This window comes from Chionomys nivalis, chromosome 4, assembly GCF_950005125.1.
Source record: "Chionomys nivalis chromosome 4, mChiNiv1.1, whole genome shotgun sequence".
Classification (NCBI taxonomy): domain Eukaryota; kingdom Metazoa; phylum Chordata; class Mammalia; order Rodentia; family Cricetidae; genus Chionomys; species Chionomys nivalis.
In genome coordinates this window covers 74,072,829-74,093,920 of record NC_080089.1, presented here as the reverse complement: position 1 = coordinate 74,093,920, position 21,092 = coordinate 74,072,829, and the positions used below count along the sequence as shown (strand labels likewise).

Below are 21,092 nucleotides of genomic sequence, written 5' to 3'. Positions count from 1 at the left end.
TCAACACAAGTACATTCCTACACAGCAAACTATGCTACTGCTAGCGTCATTAACTCTACAGATGCAAAGCCACTGCTCTGCAGGGACAGAGGAAGCTGATGACATAAATACAGGATGGTCCTCTTTCTGGTTTTAGGAGTTATAAGGCATGCAAAATCATTTGCATTTATGTGGCTAAAAAGTGGCTAGAAATATTGGAGATACCTAAATCACACCGCTGTCACCATTTAGTGGTGTGGGAGGTCCTTCAATCTCTGTGTTGCTTTTATTGGTTAATGAACAAAGAACTGCTTTGAGCCTGTGGCAGGGAAGAACAGAACTAGGCAGGGAAAGCTAGGCTGTATGATGGGAAAAAGAAGGGTGGAATCAGAGAGATGCCATGGAGCTGCTGGAAATAGATAGACGCTGTGAACTTTACCCGGCAAGCCATAGCCATATGGCGATATACAGATAGAGTTAGCCAATAAGAAGCTAGAGCTAATGGGCCAAGCAGTGATTTAATTAATACAGTTTCTGTGTGATTATTTTGGGTCGAAGTTGTCAGGCAGCCGGAAACCAACAAGTGGCTTCTTCCAACAATTTAGCCCTGAGAAACAGAAAACAGTAAAAAAGGAGTCAGCTCTATTTGATGACATGCTGTCTTGTTTTCGTTTTGTTTCAAACATCGTGTAGCATTTTTGTAATGTCTTAAAAACAAATCTTAACAAGCTGGGGCATCGTAGAAATCAAACAAACACATGTGCAGACCTATCTGGCTCTATGTCTTTCAAAGACACAGACAAGATTTATGAAAACAACAGAAATCTAAAACAATACAGACTTTTACATTTTGCTAAAGGTATTTTTAAAAAAAGAATCTTATTTAGCAAAATGCATGATGAAGTTCACTCAGTTAAAAAGAAATACAATTTCATATTTCTTAATTTTTGAATAATGCCTAAAGATATGTTAAGCATGGTAGATCATACCTGTAATCCCAGCACCTGGGAAAGACCAGGAATTCAAGGCCAGCCTAGATGCATAGTGAGTTTTGGGTTAGCCGAGGCTATATGAGATTGTCATAAAAATAAAGGAAAAGAGTAGTATTAAGGATAATATAAAAAAATCAAAATAACATAAGCTTGCTAATTTTCAGGATTAAGAGTCTATATACTAAAGATGTTACTATTTTGCTCCCTAAGCAAAAGTACAGGACTACAAAAAGAAGTATTAGGCTGGGCAGTGGCAAACGCCTTTAATCCCAGCACTTGGGAGGCAGAAGTAAGCGGATCTCTGTGAGTTCAAGGCCAGCCTGGTCTAGTTCCAGGACAGGCTCCAAAGCTACAGAGAAACCCTGTCTTGAAAAACAAACAGAAACAAATAGAAAAAAGACAGAAAGAAAAAAGTGAGGTGTTTTAAACTTCACTTCATCATAATTTCATAAATGAAAAGATACTTTAGAATAGATGCTAGGAGGCAGAATCATGATGGGCTGGCCTGTCTCTGCTCTGGATATCTGCCATCCCTTAGTAAAAGCACAGACAGGCTTGAGGTTGGCAGTAACCAGGAGCTTCAGCACAGCATTACTGCGAGGTCCTTCTGCTTCCCCACATCCCTCCCCCCAAAGTCAAGAGACCTGTGCTCCCCAAAATGGAAAACAATGGAGACACGGGTCAGAAGTGTGGAAGAAAGTTTTCTGGGACTGGGAGATGGTTCTGCGGTTAAAAGCACTGACTGCTCTTTCAGATGACCCAGGTTCAATCCACACGGCGCCTCACAGCTGTTTGAAGCTCCAGGGATACAAGGCCCTCTTCTGGCTTAATCAGCATTAGGCATGCATGTGGTGCACGCATGCAGGGAAACTACCCCTACACATAAAATAAAATTTTAAAAACAACAGGTTTTCTAAAAGAAGATGAGACATTACAGCAGCATTTGGAAAGAGGAACCACAGCTTCCTCCAGTGACTTGACTACCTGAGGCAGAATATGCCATCTACTGGCCATTCCCTTCCTCGAGGGATTCAATAATTCCTCTTTATACACCGCTACAGAGATCAATCATTTAGGATGCAACATTTTAGCTTAACTATCAGCTTTTTTTTTTTAAAAAAAAAGTATCACCTTATTATCAGGTTGGTAAGAACAGAAGCCATACTTTCTTCAGCTTTTATCTTCAAATGCCATTCCAAGCACCCTAGCTTCCCTTTAGAGTGGCAAAGGCCAGAGATGGGATCCTTTGTTAAATACAATGATCAAGCTGTGGGATTTAATAACACAGCAACACTTTTAATTAATGTTTTATTGGATCGCAGTGGTCATTATCATCAGCTTCAGGCAATCAAGCACAGACTATTTCCTAGGGCCAGATTAAACTGGTTTGAGGCCAGCCAATCAAATGTGCACAGTTTTTATAAGTAAGCAATTATTTGCTGCTCATTAGCCCCAAATTTATCTTGAAGATAGTGTGCCAATATGCTTAAAGTCCACATTCCACTTCCATACTTGGCTCTTTCTCCCTAAATTAAAGAAAATATTTTTTGATAGAGTCTCATATCACCTAAGCTGGTCTTAAACTGGCTGTGTAGCTGATGATGACCTTGGAACTCCCCCCATCCTTCTGCCACCATCTTCAAAGTGCTGGGATTACAGGTGTGTGACACCTTACCTGGCTTCTTCCTAAATTCTGACAGCCAAGAAACACATCTTTAGGTCAGTATTTGTAGTTGTACCATATCTTGAAATTCATAGATCTCTCAAAAAAAAAAAAAAAACCCACAAGACAACCAAGCAACAACAAAAGCTAAACAAACAACCAAAAACCAAAAACAAAAGCCGAATAAAAGCAGCATTTCCCGTCCTGTTTTCAGGTCACGGAACAGCTCAGGAAATGCTGCTCCAGAGCCACGTGTCAGACCCTGCAGTCACGGAGTCTCCAGGCCCTAGCGAAGGTCAAACCCTCTGCCCCTCCCTCAGCCCATGCTGACAATAGAGGTGTGTGAAACTCAACGGGCATCTTCCAGTTTCAGTCCTTGCAGTCAGCAGCACCATTCCATCTGTTGTTTGTAATACCACTTTGGCCACAGGCACAGGTTGACCCTAAGTCTATCCTACCACAACAAACTAAAAATAATCACAGGGGTGCTAGCTGGATGGAAGCCTTGTCCCAACCACAGCTGCATTTTGAGACTTGAAACCTAAGAATGACATACACTTCATTTCCATCTCTGTCCCCAGCGTGCCATGTGTTTTAGTCTCATTGCTCTATTTCCAGCAATTCCTTATTTCTGACCCATGGACATTTCCAGGACAGCTGGATGCTGGAAGCCCAGTAACAGGGCATGGGGTGAAAAATCCAAACCCCAACCTATTCTTTTATTTACTTAGTGTTTTGTTTTGAGACAGAATCTGTGTATCCCTGCCTGGCCTGGAATTCTCCGTGTAGATCAGGTTGGCTTCAGACTGGGATTTATCTGCCTGCCTCTGCCTCTGGAGTGCTGGGATCAAATGTGTGCACCACCAAGCCCCAGGACATGTACCTCATTCTCCTTCACTCAGTCAGTCACCTCAGTCACTGAACTGCTCATTTCTAGTACCACCTCCTGAAGGTCTCAGGAGCTACACCATGGAGACCTGGGTATTCCAGAAGGTAATTCATCCTCTTGCGCACCCGAAGAGCACACCCATTCTTCAGCACCCTCGTCCTGCTTTCCTTGAGATGTCACTTGAACTTATTACTGGGTCCCTATAACTATAGCTAGAGATCAAAACAACAATCACCTTCTAGAAGCCATGGGGGCTTAGATCTCACCATTTGTGAGAGCCTCTTAAGACACCCACTGGGAACTCTGCAGTCAAGCTCTCACAGCAGGTAGAGGGGATCAAGCTGGGTTTAACTTATTTATTTTATGTGGAGGTGTCAGATCTCCTGGAACTGGGGTTACAGAGAGTTGAGAGTTGCCATGTGGGTGCTGGGAATTGAACCTGGGACCTCTGGAAGAACAGCCAGTGCTCTTAACCACTGAGCCATCTCTCCAGCCTCCAATCAAGCTGGGTTTAAAAAGTGCAAGCAGATGTTCCCTTTATATTTCCTAACATAATTTTTAAGGGAAAATTCATCATATTCTACTTATCAAAAAATATGCTATGGACTGGGTGTGGTGGCTCTCACCTATAATCCTAGTACTCTGGAAGGTGAGACAGGAGGATGACTAGCTTAAGGGTAGTTTGGACTATATAGTGAGATCTGCCTGAAAAGAGGAAGGGTGGATATAAAACAATTAGAAGAGCTCCATTTCAGCTCATGAACACTACTACCCTTCTTTGACTCTCCCCATCATCTGAAGCCTATATCCTCTTCTGCAGCTCCGTCTTTGGAAGACCCCACTGCAGTGTGCTTTTCCTTCCTAAACTCAGCATGAATAAAACACATCTTTAGTTGAAACTCCATGGAAAGAAGGCCAATAAGGTGTGTATGCGCGTGTGCGTGTACATGATGTATGTATGTGTGTGTACATGTGTGTGTATAAATGTGCCTGAATGCATGTGAATCGTACAGAGGATAATCTTATGGAGTTTTCTTCCATTTTTACTTGGGTTCTGGACATTAAACTTGGGTTTTTAGGGTTGTACCACAAGCCCTTTACCTGCTGATCCCACTTGCTGGCTGAGATGTGTTCAGCAGGAACAGGTTCTTGAATGAAAACTCAGTGTTGGTTCTAGATTTGTTTTCTTATTTTCAGCTTCTTTCTGATTTAAGTGATAAAAAGTTTCTCATTTGCCTTCCCATAAAATGATTTCCATTATCCTTACAATCTTCGTAGTTTAATAGCCAACTACTTTCTAATCTATCAATATAGATTCCCTTAAATGGGGAAAAAGAGTAGCATTTATTTTTAAAATAAGCAAACTGCCTTAGGCAATCACTCATGAAGTCTCTAACACAAGAGTCAAAGGTATCCAAATCCATAAAAAAACAAGAGATGAGAGAGAAATTCCTAGGCCTGGGCAATCTTTTAATAGGACTGCAAATAAACATTATACAATCTACTGAATGCTTACATAAGGAATTGGGGGTAACCAAGTCTCTAGAAAAGCCCTCTGAACTCAAACTGAAGAATTAGCTCGAAGATTGGAGTGGAAACAAGGAACTTAATGTTTAGGTGTGAAAAACTATCAGCAAAACTCAGCTCTTCAGAAAACAGAAACAATGCCAAGCAGTGGTGGCACACTCCTTTATCCCAGCATTGCGGAGGCAGAGGCAGGTGGATCTCTGTGAGTTTGAGGCCAGCCTGGTCTACAGAGCCAGTTCCAGGAAGGTTGAACAAGACACCATCACAACTTCCAAGGGAAGGGTGGAGCAAGACTCCATTACACCGTCAAGGAGAGTGCCATCTGCAAGGATGGCAAGGGGGTCTCATTTGTGTTATGGTGAGAGTTAATAGTGAAACAGAGGGACCTCGATTCATCAGAGGAAGCTGTCACTCTCAGGGAATCCACTGGTATCCTGGAGGATACAGTTTTGCCTCCTTATAATTTGGGCTGCAAAACTATGCTTTCATCCATGTCCGAGATGTCTGCACTGGGGGCCACACAGCTCTGGTTCACTGCCGTCTTCCTTGCCTAAGCCCACTTCACATCACTTCTCTGTATTCCTTGAAAAGCATCAGCCTTAAGACGTTGCTCTTTCAGGCTGAAAGGCCTCAAGGAGAAGGTATCCTTTCCGCTGTCCTTTGTAGAAACATTCGCACTGTCTGGTATTATTATTCCACAGCCCACGCAGAAAGCACTTGGAGAGGACACTGTCCAGTAGAAAGCCAGTGCCCCCCCGTTCAGAACCACATGCTCTAGATTTAGCCGAGTGCTCAGAGAATAGTCTGTGCTAAAAAGGTGACCATCTACTATTCTTGTGCTGCTTTGTTTTGTTCCAGCCTTACTAATCCCTGATAACTGGCACATAACTTTCCAAAATTATCCTTAAGCCTAACCTAATTTAGTCTTGCATTTCACCTCATGGGAATATGGTTACAACACAGGCTGGTCCCCCAAAACACACTCAGTCCTTTCAACATTCATCCCTCTGCCACATGTGTGATCCTTCACTCCTTAGCGCTCTCAGCATTCACATTTTCCACTGAGTGTGTGTTTGTGTGAAACCTAAAACTCCTGGAGAAATAAGAAAAGATAATGGGACACAGACGTGCTTCTAATTGCCAGATGAAGCAGCAGCAGCTCAGCTGGACTGTCTTAAACAAAGATGGAGGAAGCTGACAGTCAATGGACCTCCATTTCTAGAACAGGACCATGTCTGCAGAGTCCAGGTAGCTTCGGGTGTCCAGAAATTCCAGCCTGTGGCTCAGAGTAAATTCCAGACTGATCTTTCCGTGCCTGGCTCTTTGCCACAGTCCATTCAGAATGCAGAAGTCAATGCAGACACTGGGCTTCATCAGGACAACCTTAAAAGCAGTCATTTAAAGGATACACTCTGGTACATGTCACCATCTCCTTTGAGGCTCCCAAATCCATGCAGGTGTTCAAAACCTAACGTTTTTCTCTCATGCATGTCCTGAAATCTTTACTCCATCTGTCTTAAGCCTGAATTCTGTGTCTGTGTGCATGTGTGTATATGATGTACATGTATGTATGTGTATGCGCACATGTGTGTACCTTTGTGTAAGTATAGGAGTACCACACCATAGCATGCACGTGGAGGTCGGAGGTCAACTTTAGGTGTCAGTCTCAGCTCCCAAGTTTCCCTTTTGTTGTCTGTTACTGCTGCGTAGGCCTTGCTAGCTGGTTCAAGAATCTACCTCTTATCACAAGGGTTGTATACATGCATTACTATGCCCAGCTTTCCACAGGTTCTGAGAACTAAGACTCAGGTGTCAATATCTGAGTGGCAATGGCTTTACTCTCTGAGCCATCTTCTTCAGCTTTGTTTCGGTTTTTGAAGACAGAGAGTCTCATGTCATTCAGGCTGATCTTGAATTCACTATGTAGACAAAGATGACTTTCTCGACCTCCTGTCTCTACCTCCAGGTGCTAAGACTATAACTGTATATCGCTCATGCCTCACTTCTATTGTTTTGTTTTGTTGTTTTTTAAGATGGGGTCTTGTTAAGAAGCCCTAGAAGGCCTGGTACTAACAATATAGCTTAGGCTGGCTTTGAACTTGTGGTAATTCTACTGCCCCAAACTCTTAAAGGCTGTGTTATTTTTTTTATTAAATACAAAATAATCCCTGGGCCTGATCCAGACAGCATACTAGCAGAACCACTGTACTGACAGCAAGAACATGGGGGCTGATAGGAGGCATCAGCTTCCTTTTTTAATTTTCTTGCTTTTTAACTATCAACTAACTACGTGGTCTTCAGCAGGTGTAAAGATGTTTATGTGGGGACCAAATCATCTCAGAACTAGGGCTGGGTGCAGCTCAGTGGGGGAGTGTTTGCCTTGCAAATATGAGGCCCTGGGTATGACCCCCCACACACAAACATACACACACAAACCTTAGTATTAAAAGAAAGCATAAAAGTCAGGATGGGATCCAGACTAAATCTTGCTCATAACACAATAAAATTATCATAACTTAAAACAGCGAAAACACTGCGATCATTAGAAACTTTGTGAATGAATTAAAGTGACCTTTTAAAAGAGTGTTTTCTGAAATTTTTCACTTTGAAGTTTGAGTTTTCAAAGTGTAGCTTCATAATAGCCGAAATTCTATTCTGGAAATTTTTGCACTCTGGGACAACTCTTATTCATCCCATTTGTGAGGTCCACTTCCTGGCTTCAAGACAGCAGGCAATGGTAGCAATGATAAGGTTGCCCTGCTAAATTCCTGCTGGCGAACCCCAGGGAGAAACAAGTTACTACCCAGAGACTTGACTCAGAGGTCAGAGCAGTTGGGCATTAGCAGGGTGGGGTGTGCACAGCCCAGCCCACAGAAGACTGCTCTGAACACAGCCTTTCTTTTCCTTCCCCGCCTTCCCTCACTCTCTAGGCCCACTGTCTGCAGTGAGCTGCTGTCTGACAGCCATCCTCTCTGACTCCCTTTTCTGAGTCAATCCTCATGTCTCTTTACATAGCTTGACACAGCTCACAAAATTGAGAAATGTATATCTATAAATGTGAATCTTGGGACAAAGTCTTAAAAACTTCAACTTAAAGTAATACCGAGAAAATTTAACACATTCACATTTGGGGATTTACGTCAGCCTTCACTGAGTGTTTAAATGGGTCATTAACCTGGGTACTTCTGTACATTTTTTTCATTGAGACCTCAACACACCCTGAAGAAGAGCCAGGGTCCATGGTCCTCCAAGGCACAACTCAGATCCCAAGCCTCCACAGGAAAACAGGCCAAATCATTAGTATTATTGTTATCACTATTTGAGACACTGTCTCACTGTGTGTCCCAGGCTGGGGTTGAATTCACAATCCTCCTGCTCCGGCCAACAGAGGTTCCAGGCTTGGCCCACAATGCTCAGTTTTCAACTTCAATCTTAATGCCAAGTATATTTAAGAATACAAGTTGGAGATGGGGCATGTATAACCAGCTGCCTCAGTTCCCTCTTGTACCACACAGGAAACTCTAGCAAATCTGAGGTCTGACTGGTTATTTTTTACATGCTATCTTGACTAGTTCCTGTAATTTGTAATTTTATTGTCCCAATGTGCACCATTATTTCCTTGGATGGCTCAGAATCTCTGAATAAGAACAAGAAGGTAATAATTCCAGCTTCCCTGCCAACAGTCCTCTGCTGCCAGTTTCGTAACAGTCTTGGCACAAAGGATTATATAACCAGACCCAATTAATATCACCAACAGGTAGATTTTCCCATCACCAGTCTTTGACTTTCCACAGTGACATCTGAAGGCTAAAATAAGACACACTCTGTTCTTACAAAAGCATCAAGTCTATATACTAGCACAATGATGTGTGAAATTGCCCAGCAACAGCCTGGGAGCTGCCATGCTGGAGGCTAGTTCCTGTTAGGGGAGGCTGAGGCAGGATGGTCACCTGAGCTCAAGAGTTCATCCAACTGGATATGAGACACTGTCTCAAAGAAAACAAATGGAAAAAGCAGAGAGAGAGAGACAGAAAGAGAAAGAGAGAGAGAGAAGAGAGAGAGAGAGAGAGAGAGAGAGAAGGGAGGGGAGGAAGAGAGAATAGCTGACCAAAAGAAAGAAAAGTTATGATCCATCTGCCCCACCTAGCTGACTATGTAAACTAATCTTTCCTGTACTCAGGCTACAGACAAGCAGGGAGTTTCTGCAGGGGAAAGCTCAAGGTTCTTTCATGCAGCATTTAGGGGACACTTACAGAACAAGGAAGCACACATCTATGGTAACATCTACAGTAGCAATGATTTCACAGGCCTAGACTGAAAAGCCACTGCTGCCAGACTGGTACTCATTCTAGTCCCAAAAGTTTAAACAGCAGAGCTTAGTTAGGAACCGCGCTGGAGAAGAGGCGCAGTGGCAGTACACTTACCTAGTTTGTCCACTTGGCCTAAGCCCCAGCACCACCTACAACATTCCTCCTTCCAACACAGGGCAGAATTTAGGACTAGGAAATGAGATGTATTTACATAACACAGTTTACGGATTTCAAAACATACAGGCAAATTTCTACATCACTGTACCTGATAAATAGAACTGCATTTGCTTCAATAAAGCAAAGTGCAAAGGCATATAGTCAATTTACAGATCTGATACAGAAGGCAGGGGAATTTCTACCATCAATAAACCAGGAGTTAATCTAGATAGCACCGCCACTCTGACTACTGGTTTCTAGCTGTCCGTCATCCCAAGATTCTGACAGCCAACGGGATTCCCAGTGCTCTCATACAGAAAACATCTTCAGATGCTCAGCAAGGACGCAGAGGAAGGCTCTGCCAGGAATATCCCTGCTGGATACAGCAAAGCCTGTGTGACCAGTGAGTGTGCTCAGCTCTGTGTTCTCCCATCTTTCACAGCATATGAAAACAGCCTGCACCTAGAGTTCAATTAATTCTTATGAAGTAAACCAAAGGGAACTGGAGAGCAAAACATTTTAAGTAAAGCTCTGGGTTGTGATTATGTAACTTAGACAATAAAATTAGCAGTTGATGAGAATGAGTTCAAAAAGAGAAGACAGCAGATTGACTCCACGTGGTCATTTTCTTCTTTTAAACACAGGGTCTGGCTCTGTAGCCCAGGCTGGCCTCTAATTTGTGATCCTCTTGCCTCAGCTTTTCAAGGGCTGGGAATACTGGAGTGTGCCACCAGACCCAGCAAGATTTAACAAATGGATTGTTAAAAATAAGTAACAAAGGACATAAAAGCACAAACATATTTTAAGTTGTTTACAAAGGAAAGAAACATCTTTTCCTCACTTATCAAAAATGCTGACATTGGTTGCTATGACTTTCTAATTACAAGGACTTTTTGAAAAGAACAGAAAACAATCCTATTCCAAAGAATGTTTATAAAGATTAAAAAGTTCAGACACAAGTCTCAAAGTGAATTGAAAAGGAATGACTTACACAACCACATAAAAGAAAATGTGATGGTTGACAAGGTAGTTCAGAGACACAGTGCTTGCTTAGTATGGAGAAGGCCTGAATCTGATCCCTGGTACCACAAAATAAAAGTAAAACCACAACCAAAGCCTGTACTAGTTACAGGTCAACAATGTTCATAAATAGGAAACTAGCTAATTGTTCTGTTTTACTTTAATTAGCTTAAAGAATCATCACCTGTATCAATTATATAAATTCTGATTTCACAGTATTTAATTAAAAAACTGAAGCCAGGGAGTGGTGGCACACGCCTTTAATCTCAGCTCAGCTCTCAGGAGGCAGAGGCATAAGGATCTCTGAGTTCGAGGCCAGCCTGGTCTACAGAGTGAGTTCCAAAGACAGCCAGGGCTACAGAGAAACCCTGTGTCACATGCACAAAAAAGGGAGGGGGGAGAGAAAGAAAAAAAGGAAGGAAACAACCAAAAACCCTCATTATATAGGCCAGTATTTTCAGACCTCAAACTGTACCTTATAACCTATTCAATTACTAAATCAGTGTTGTTTAATTAATAATTTTTTAATACTTGCAATTAGCTCACCAGGTGTAGAATTATACTTAGGAGACTAACTTTAGTCTTAAAATACTATTGTAAATAAACATTTGTAGGTTGGCTTCAAAATCTCTTGCTCTCTAAAAAAAAAAAAAAAAAAAAAAATCTCTTGCTCTATTTTCCAGATAGACATTTAACTGATTTAGTGGTGAATTACATCATCGTATCCTATCTGAACTGCATAAAACTGCACAAAAATTAAGAGCCTGTTTAATTCTGGAGAGCATTTTTCATAAGTGCACATGGATGGGCAGTATGGTTCCCTTCCTGTCAAAAATCACTAAGCTAATTCTTGACAGTTTTGATCTCACTCAGAAATAATTAATTCAACTAAACATACATAACAGATTTTCCAAACATTCCTTGGCAGCTTTTGTTTTAAAATGCATTCTGTGCACGCAGCCAGGACTTCTGGCTAACTGCGCTCCCTCTTCCACGTTCTCATTTCTATCACATTTTTCCTCATTAAAGTGAGCACACTGTATGTATCTGGTTTCTTTTCTTCCCACTCATTGTTCAGATTAGCATTTTAATAATCATTCAGGCAATGCAGTTCAAAGAAAACAGGCTATCTGCAGCAAAGAACAATTCCCTATGTCCCATGACTCTCAAAGTCCAATCATATCTCTGGACCTGTTTATTAAAAATCCACATAAAGCAGCCGTACAATCAACAACCACCCCAAACTGGACGCTTGACAACAAAGCCACTGAAAACACCTCATTACACACCTTGTCTTCGGAGCCCTTTGTTCCCACTGAAAACCATCCTAGAAGCCTCCAGCTGTCAGTTGCTACACTGTCAGCCACGGAGGGATCCAGCTGTCGGCAGTGGTGGAAAGCACGGGAGCTGAGCGGAGCGCAGCACTTCCCGGTGCAGGCTCCTCACAAAGGCAGAGTAGGGAGCACATAGCAACAGTGCGCTCAGCTGATTGGATGCGGGCTGTGCTCAACCTCACTCCTGGGTCGGCTGCTCGCTCACAGGGCTTCCTGTCTACTTGGCAGCACTGTCGTGTTTTCTTTGCTCCTCTTAAGAACTCAGCTGTGTTTAGGCAACTTGAAAGGGAAGAACAGCGAACTGACAATGACCAGCACGGGGCCCCAACACTTGTACTTCTAATTGCTCTTAGAAGACCAGAAGTATGTAAGATAAAATTGATTGTTACTGTTGTACATGAAACCCAGGACAAAGCAGGGAAGGGAGGGGAAACATTTATTACCTTCCACTTCAAGTAAATCGTGTTCTCACTCAAGCGAAACCCTCAAACAACACGTAAAGACAGAAATAGTAACCATGTGAAGGCAGTACAGACCTTCAGTATCTACCTACTACTATCAGCAAACTCCTAGAAAGACACCACCAGAGAGGCACTCAACTGGCAGGCAGGGCCTGTCTGTCTGACCTCACAAATCCCAGTGCCTTACGAGGTTAGCAGGTCGCAGAGTAAGAGTCAAAAGGGAAAAGTCACAAGATGCTTACTGAGCTCTTACAGTGTAGGAATTCCAGCATAAGGTCTCTTGTTACATGAAGCAAGGCACATAATCTAAGTTCATTTACTTTTATCTCAAAATTACCTGGACATGGGAAGGTACTGATATTTTTCAGGTTTCATGTATACTAGCCCATATTGTCTCCATGAACATCAACAGCAAAAAACACCTTGCCAGCTTGCAAAGCTGTCTGGATTTTAAATTTTTTTTTTTTAGTGGCATTGGTTATTGAACCTAGGGCCTTGTGCTCTCCAGGCAATCTCTGTGTCACTGTCATACCCCAAGTCCCTGTAAGAGCCTGGGAGCCTCAACTCTGGTATTAAGGGACAAACAGGAAGGATCACAAATGTTTCTATTTCAGATATGTTTTTCTGAACATCTGTCTCATCAAGCAGGGCATAGAGCTCTGAATGTTAAAGCAGTGGAACCTTTATGAGTTCTTGGTGGCAGCTCTGAGAGATCTGCAGAGCAGCCACAGCAATCTGCTTGTTACTGGGAGCTTTGTTTACCTCAAGTGTCCTAGGTGGGGGGAGTACAGGACGATGGAAATACTGGCCACTGCGCTGGGTGAGCACCACAGGGCTATTTTTACACGAGAGGCCACAAACAGCACGGCAGTTTCATAACAGCCCCAGAATCCACAGGATTACCACCCCAAGGAAGCGTCTAGATCGGGGGGTTTGTAACACACAAGTAAACACACCCAGACTTAACTCTAACCCTACTGTGCAGGCAGCAGAAGGGCTCCCTACTCTCCTGAGGGGCTGGGTAGGGGTATGCTGAGAACACAGAATGAGCCTGTGACTTGATGCAGGTAACTCAAGGAATGCTACCGTAGAGAAGGCAGAGTTTTAAAGTCAGACCAAATGGTTCAAAACATGAATCTTCTATTGACTCACAGTAAGAGAGAAAAGTACAAAGTCACTAAAAACTTCCCTGGTTCAAGACTAGCCTCAGGGCCCCTAAGTACTGGACCTAGTATACTGCTGCTGCAAGTGGCCACTTTATGGGGTTTCCTCCGCCACACTGCATGCTCTTCAGATGGCAGTACCACATTGCATGTCATGACTGCTAACCCAGCACCACACCAACTTAATCCCACATAATTTAATTTTATCCCCAAACTACTGAAGATGAATAGAACACAAATGAATAGAGGGTATTATTTCCAAAGCTCAAATAAGAAAACTGGTTCATGGAAGGGATCACATTAAAAATCTGGTTTAATAAATTTGTATTTCAAAATCAACTTTTCTTATCTTTCAAAAAAGAGAAGACTACATAAAACACAGCTGAGCATGGTGGAACACAGCTGCAACATTAGCATTCTAGAGGCTGAGGCAGGATGATTACAATATCCAGGTCATCTCGGGTTATGTAGTGTAGATTCTGTCTTGGAAATAAACACAATACTAATAGTTCCTAGATAGAATGGGAACACTTCCTTTCATTTATGCTGTTGAGCTCTGTGGTTAACAGCTTATGCTACTGAGTGCTTACTGATACTAGAGTATGGCTCAACAGCATAAAGAAAAAATTTCCAGGCCAGGTGTAGTGCACACCTATAATCCCAGCACTTAGGAAGCTGAGGCAAGAAGAATCAGATTTTGAGACCAGTCTGGGTTACATAATGATACTCTGTTTCAAATACACACATACATATATACTAAGCAAGAAAAAAAGAACTCAGAAGATACATTAAAATTATTTAGTCACTCCGGGCAGTGGTGGCCCACGCCTTTAATCCCAGCACTCGGGAGGCAGAGGCAAGTGGATCTCTGTAAGTTTGAAGCCAGTCTGGTCTACAAGAGCTAGTTGCAGGACAGGCACCAAAGCTACAGAGAAACCTTGTCTCAAAAAACCAAATAAAAAATTATTTAGTCAGGATGTAATTATAAATTAATAACCTAAAGCATACCACCTTGAAAAATAAAAACCAACCAGGAAAAGTTTGTTTAGTAGAATGCTCCCCCTGTGCTGCTGGTTTCCAGTATTTTGAAAAGCACCCTCCGTCTTTCTGAAGGAGTCTTGCTGACCTTAGTAAACAAAGCAATGACAGATACGCTTGGCAGCACAGCTTCAGTTCTGCAGATCTCTATCCGTAGGCCAAGAGTCTAGACACAGATGCTACACAAGGGCTGGCTGCTGTCCTTAGTCTCTGCCCCGCCACACATACACTTAGTACACAATCTACATGGCCCAGTTCAGGAAGTTACTTCTGTTATCCTGATGCAAGGAAACTGACAGGAAAGCTCATCTTTTATAATGGGTTTTAAAACAATATATTTATTCCAAATAGAAAATGGAAGAACTTCAAAAGTCAACTTTTTAGATTGTTTTAGATTATCCATGTTTCCTTGTAGCAGAAATAACTGCTAAGATACTTTAGGTACAAGCTTTGACACTTCCTGAACAAAAAGGGCCTTTCAAAGGTACCTGTCAAGCAATGTGGGTATGTTCAGTAACTACCATGGATATATGCACACTGGGGAGCCACTACATAGGAGCTGCCACCCAACTTGCTACATACCCACCTCCTCTCACTCTCAGGCAGTTGTTAGCGAACACCTGAGAAAACTGACTTGCTACTGCCCAAGTAACAGGAGTCAAGTGGACAAAACTAAGGTTCAAATGTAGTTCTTCCTGTAAGAGCTTAGACACAGATGTCCTCAGAAGCTGTGTGTGAGGGGGAAACAGACAGACAACAGACAGACACTGGGGACTGAACTAAGGGCCTTGAACATGCTGGACAAGTGCATTATCACAGAAATACATCTACAGTGGTTATTTTTCTTTCTTTCTCTTTCTTTCTGTCTGTCTGTCTTTTTTTTCCTTCACTGAGTCTTGCTATGTAACCCTGGCTGACCTCAAACGCACTGTGTAGCCAAGGTGGCCTTGAGTTTACAGTGATCCTTTGGCCTCAGTCCTGTAAGTGTTGGGATAACAGTTGCTCGGCACCATACCTACTTTGCCAATTTTTTACTTATTTAAATTGAAATGGGGTCTCAAAACCTTGCTTGTCTTCCCTGACCCAGAATTCACTATAGTGCACAGGCAGACCTTGAACTTGGGCTTCCCTGCCTCAGCATGATGAGCAGATATAATTACAGGCCTGTGCCACCACACTGGACCAATGCTTCTTATATCCATCCATCCATCTCCATCCATAAGGCAAATACTGACTCACACAAGGATAAGATTTAAACATGGAAAGTGTCTAAATTAAGAGAAAGCATTAATGTTTTCTATCTTCTAGCTAGTTTCTGCCACTACAGCCCACAGCATGCCAAAGCTGCAATCAGGCTGGGACACACCTCAGCAGCAGAGTGCTCCTAGGAGGATAAATGCAAAACCAAAACAAACCATCTATCTGTAAAGCAACACTCGTTATGTAGGAAACCTGGAAGCAGCAAGGCCATGAGGTGAACAACAAAAGGATCAAGCTGGAAAGCTTGTCAACTCATGACAGAGGTCACTCGCTCAGTCCAAGGGAAGTGAAGCAAGTGAAAATGGACAGTGACCTGAGAGCCACAGACCGAAGACTTAAACTTGGCTTCCAACCAGCTCTGTGAATGAAGTGCAGCTTTGAAATGCTCCAAGAGTGCACAAGGAAGGCCAAATGAGACAAAGCTGTGAAGGCTGCCAGGTGCGCCACGACTAGGCTCTAACTTCCCAGGGTGAACTTCCGAGACAAAAGCCCAGGTGGGAAGTGCAGGCACTTTTTCACATGAACGCTAACCTCACTGCAAAGATCACTCAGGGCGGAGGCTCTCTGTCCTAGCAAAAGCTCCCTGAGCTTATTTATTCATGAAGTGAAAATAAAGATTTCTCCAATGCCACAAACCATCTAGCCCAGCACTTGGCCTTCAAGCAATTCAAGAATGTGTAAGTCTCTTCTTGGGCAGGGAAACACAGCTCAGTAGCAGTCAGTGCTTGTACAATGCCCTCAGCTGGATTCCCAGCTAATATTTTAAGTTTCTTTACCTTTGGATACATGAGGTCCAGGCTATAACAAAGAAATTCAGAGCACTCCCAACACCTCCCCACATGTATACACAGAAAAGAGAGACACAGAGACAGACAGACAGACACACACACACAGAGCAATACAGATAAATAACAAAGAGATGAAACTGATCTTCACTACCAAAGGTCTCTATTCTTATTTTTGACATTTCTTGTCATTTAACACAATAATTAAGTTGCAAGAAAGATAACAAAATAGTTAAAATTTAACATGGTTAACGGTTCTAGACACAGCTACGCCCTTTTGAAAATTAAAAACAGAGTATTATGCTGGTGGGATGGCCTAGGGATAAATGAAGATATTAGCCACATTCATTTCCTCTCCCATGAATGCCGAACAAGGAGTCTGTATTTGCTGAGATGGTTTGGGTGGCAAAAGAGCACCCAGAATGCTTTGTTATTAACAGTCAAAAGCGTCTTTTATATAAATTATAAGACTCAAAGGAACCTAATTGGCATCCTCATCTGTGCAGAGGTCTGGGTTACAATGACCTAGATGGGGGGCAGCAGCAGAGCCTTGCAAAGTACCTCCAGAGCCTTGTTTACAAGACCTATGATCTTGGAGAGAAGAAAATGTTCTAGCTGGTTCTTTTGGCACCATTCATACTACATTGTTTAAAATGAGCTAGAACAGGGGTTATTTTAATCTAAGCTACTGGGCAAACACTTTGTCTAATAATATCTGCACACACATTAGTCACATACAATAAGCATCAAGATCAGGTGTAAAAATTCATTTTAATACCCTATAGCATATGGCTAATTTCAGCATTATTACATAAAGCGTGTGTCGAGGTGCACATGGATCTCTCTGTACTTCCTCACAGATGCACTCTGGGTTTGCTAACACCCTGTTCTTGCAAAGCATGCTACTTTCAAGTCAACTAGAACCAATACTTTTTATTCTGATAACTCGATGTTTTCCTGAAAGCTTTTCCCATGGTGCTAAGAGCCCATAATTACCTATTCTTCTGTTCCTGAAATAGTATTTTGAAGATTAAGAGGCTGACTAAAGAAACTAAAGCAGTTGGTGAGTGACAACTCCAACTTATATGCCTGTCATTGATATATTTACTGTCACCTCTATTAACGGGGCTGTTGTCAGTGACAGATTCTGTGTTATATTCTGGAGAAGTTTAGCAAAAAATAAGTAAGGTGAACAGACACAGACCTAGTCAACCTAGTCTGGTGACACACACTTGTAATCCCAGCACTAGACACCCTGAGACAGGAAGATAGGGCAGGCAGTCTGAGGTCAGCCTGGGTTACACAAAAAGATTCTCTCAAAAAACAGGGATGGGGACATCACTGAATAGTAAAGGACTTTCCTAGCATGCACAAAGCTCTGGGTTCCACCCCCAGCACAGCGCTGCACTAAATTTAGTTAACTAATTAAACACACACAGAGAGAGAGAGAGAGAGAGAGAGAGAGAGCGAGAGAGAGCGAGAGAGAGAGACAGAGAGAGCAGGTAGTAAAATTAAAGTGTTGAAAAACAACAAAGAAACCAAAACTGTCATTTAAAAAAGAAAAAAAATCCATTTTTCTTTATTTATGTGTGTAGTGTGGATGCCCTCAGAGGTCTGATGAGGTTGCCAGATCCCCAGGAGCTGGAAATACAGGCGGCTATGAGCCTGGCATAGGTCCTGGGAATAAGAATCAGGTACTCTGCTATTAAGTCACTGAGACATCTCTCTAGCTCCATTTCTTTTTAATAAATAAGGAAAAGGAAAACATTAGCCACCGATGCATGCAGAAAAACTGACAAATGACTCTGGCAGAAGGGAAAAGGTTATCTCAGAGCAGCAATGTCAACTATCACTGAAATTATTTCAATATACTCTATGAAGGTATGCTAATATTTTCATTTTATTTTTTAAGGTACCATATGAAATCCAAGCACAACAACACATATCTGTAATCCCAGGACTTAGGAGGTAGAGCTAGGACTATCAGCAGTTTAAAGCCTGTGAGGGCCCACAGATCTAAGTCATGTGACTTACGACAAAGGCCAACCTCAGCTCTGTAGGGAGTTCAAGGCCAACGCAGGCAATGTGAGATCCTTCTGAAACACACCAAGGCACACCAAACTCCTCACACATCCTGCCTGTCCCTTTCTACTCATCTCCAAGGTGCCCTTGTTGACTAAGCAAGAGATGAGCAAGACACTGGTTTATAAACACTCTCTAAAGCCAATTCTGTGGCAGGAAGAAGAGACACAGTCAAGGGCTTGGATGCACCCTCTTCCCTTGGAGAATAAAAACTCAAGTGAGCAATCAGGTTAAGGCAGTAAAAAAAGTGTAGTCAGTACCTGGTCTTCCTTCAGTTCCAAGAGGAGGCCAGGCTCTTCCTAAATTTAGTGTCTTTGTACAAGACACCTTGCCCTGGAACATTCTGCCCCGACTCCCTGCACAGTTGACTTCCTCTTGTCCTCTGTTCTCTTTCTTGGAGGTCTTAACCACTTTCTCTCTGATCTCAGCCTCTCTTTTGACCTTTGTAGGTTTCTGTCAGAGCACCTGGAAGATGTGATCAACCTATGTATTGAAGAAATGCTAGCATTCACAGCAATAAGCAGCACTGCAAATTGTTTAGAATCAAGTTGTAGACTCAACACTTTCCACAGCTCACCTCCGCTGACAGCTGCAACAGCCCTGTGCACAGGTCCTACAACAAATGCTGTGCAGCTAGGAAACTGAAGCCAGCTTTTACAGCTGGACAGGTGAATACTTTTCTCCAAGCCTTGTCTTCCCCTACCACTTCCCTCTCTCCCTTCCTTCTTTTTTTCTTAGAACTCATTCTGTAGTCCAGACTGGCCTTCAACTTAGAGATCTGTCTGCTTCTGCCTCCTAAGTGCTGGGATTAAAGGCGTGTGCCACCACCACCTGACCAAAGCTTAATTTTTTTAAAGATTTATTTATTAATTATGTATATAGTGTTCTGCCTGCATGTATCCCTGCAGGCCAGAAGAGGGCACCAAATCCCATTACAGGTGGTTGTAAGCCACTACGTGGGTGCTGAGAATTGAACTCAGGACCTCTGGAAGATCGGTCTGATGTGGTATTCCCCTCTGTATGCTATGAATATGTTTTATTATCATTGTTTATTAAAGAAGATACTTTGTCCTATGGCAGGGCAGAATATAGCAAGGTGGGAAATCCAAGCAGAGATAGAGGAGGAAAAAAAGGTGGAGTCAGCCAAATGCCATGTAGCCGCCCAAGAAACAAGATGTGAGGTAACAAACCACAAGCCTCATGGTAAGATATAAAATAATATAGCTGGGCAGTGGTGGCACACACCTTTATTAATCCCGGCACTCGGGAGGCAGAGGCAGGCGGATCTCTGTGAGTTCGAGGCCAGCCTGGTCTACAAGAGCTAGTTCCAAGACAGGCTCTAAAGCTACAGAGAAACCCTGTCTCAAAAACCCAAACTCAAAAAAGTAGTAGTAGTAGTAGTAGTAGTCATGGGTTAATTTAAGATAGAAATAAACCTAAGCTGTTGGTCAAATAGAGTTGTAATTAATAGTTTTTGTATGATTATTTGGGCCTGAGTGGCCAGGAAACAAAAGTGTTGTCTCCCTCCGTTTACAGCAGCCAATGCTCTTAATTGTTGAGTCATCTCTCCAGCCCCCATTTTTAAAGATTTACTCTTTTTTTGGGTTTCTCTGTGTATCTTTGGCTGTCCTGGAACCCACTCTATAGAGCAGGCTGGCCTTGAACTCAGAGATCTGTCTGCTTCTGCCTTCCAAGTGCTAAGATTAAAGGTATTATGTACACATGGTACAAAGTCTGGTTTTCTTAACTGCAAAAGTTAAAGAGCTTCACATTCTCCAAAAGCCTTTCTCACTCAGGCTTCTAACAGCTGAATCTGTGCCACTATGTATGTAACCTGAGGCTTTCCCTCTGAACTGAGCCATTCAGAGTACCTGGTAGACACCTGAACTCTTCAACCCGAGTTACCAGAAAGGCACAGGTCAAGGTTAGATGATGACAAGCTGAGCACAGTAGACCTCCAGGACCAGTGTTCACTCTGCATAGTCACTGCTAAGATGAGAACACACTTTCTCAATGGTCTGGCTAGATCCTTCCCAGCTTTTAAGTAGACATGTCCAGAGAAACAGAAAGGAGTTATGAATAAAGGGACAATGAACCTAGAAGGGCCCAGAAGTCATCTCATCCAGCCATCAGATGAAGAGGCTAAAGGGAGGGTGACTATTCACACAGACAGCCAGAGAACTAAGACCCAGACCCTCGTAGTTTTTGCTTCATGCTCTTCCTATCCTAAAAAAGCCTCGTCTGCTGTCCACCAGCTTTCCTTCCTTAATCCTTAGTTGTGGATGGGGAAGGAAAGATGCATGACCATCCTCTCCCCAACACAGCCAGCAAAACTGATCCATGTTGCAGGGATCGTCATGCTCAGGGCTCACAGGAAGCTGAAGGATAAGACATCTAATTACATAAGAGTCATTAAGTTACTGCAAACAGTTG

The 21,092-nt window shown here is 42.7% G+C and overlaps 1 protein-coding gene across 4 annotated transcripts in view; it reads right to left on the bottom strand.

The window, feature by feature from the left end:
• The window catches only part of Atosa (atos homolog A), a 73,640-nt gene that overhangs the window by 39,803 nt on the left and 12,745 nt on the right, over positions 1 to 21,092 (bottom strand). For 2 of the 4 annotated variants that reach the window (XR_009056976.1, XM_057766479.1), the window contains exon 1: positions 11,826 to 11,947. The exons of the other annotated variants lie outside the window; for them this stretch is intronic. Coding sequence is in view for 1 of the 2 variants with exons in the window: in XM_057766479.1 (XP_057622462.1) it covers positions 11,826 to 11,862 (37 nt within the window). In the remaining variant the exon portion in view is untranslated. Of the gene's footprint in view, positions 1 to 11,825; positions 11,948 to 21,092 lie in introns of those variants that run through there. 4 annotated transcript variants of the gene reach the window in all.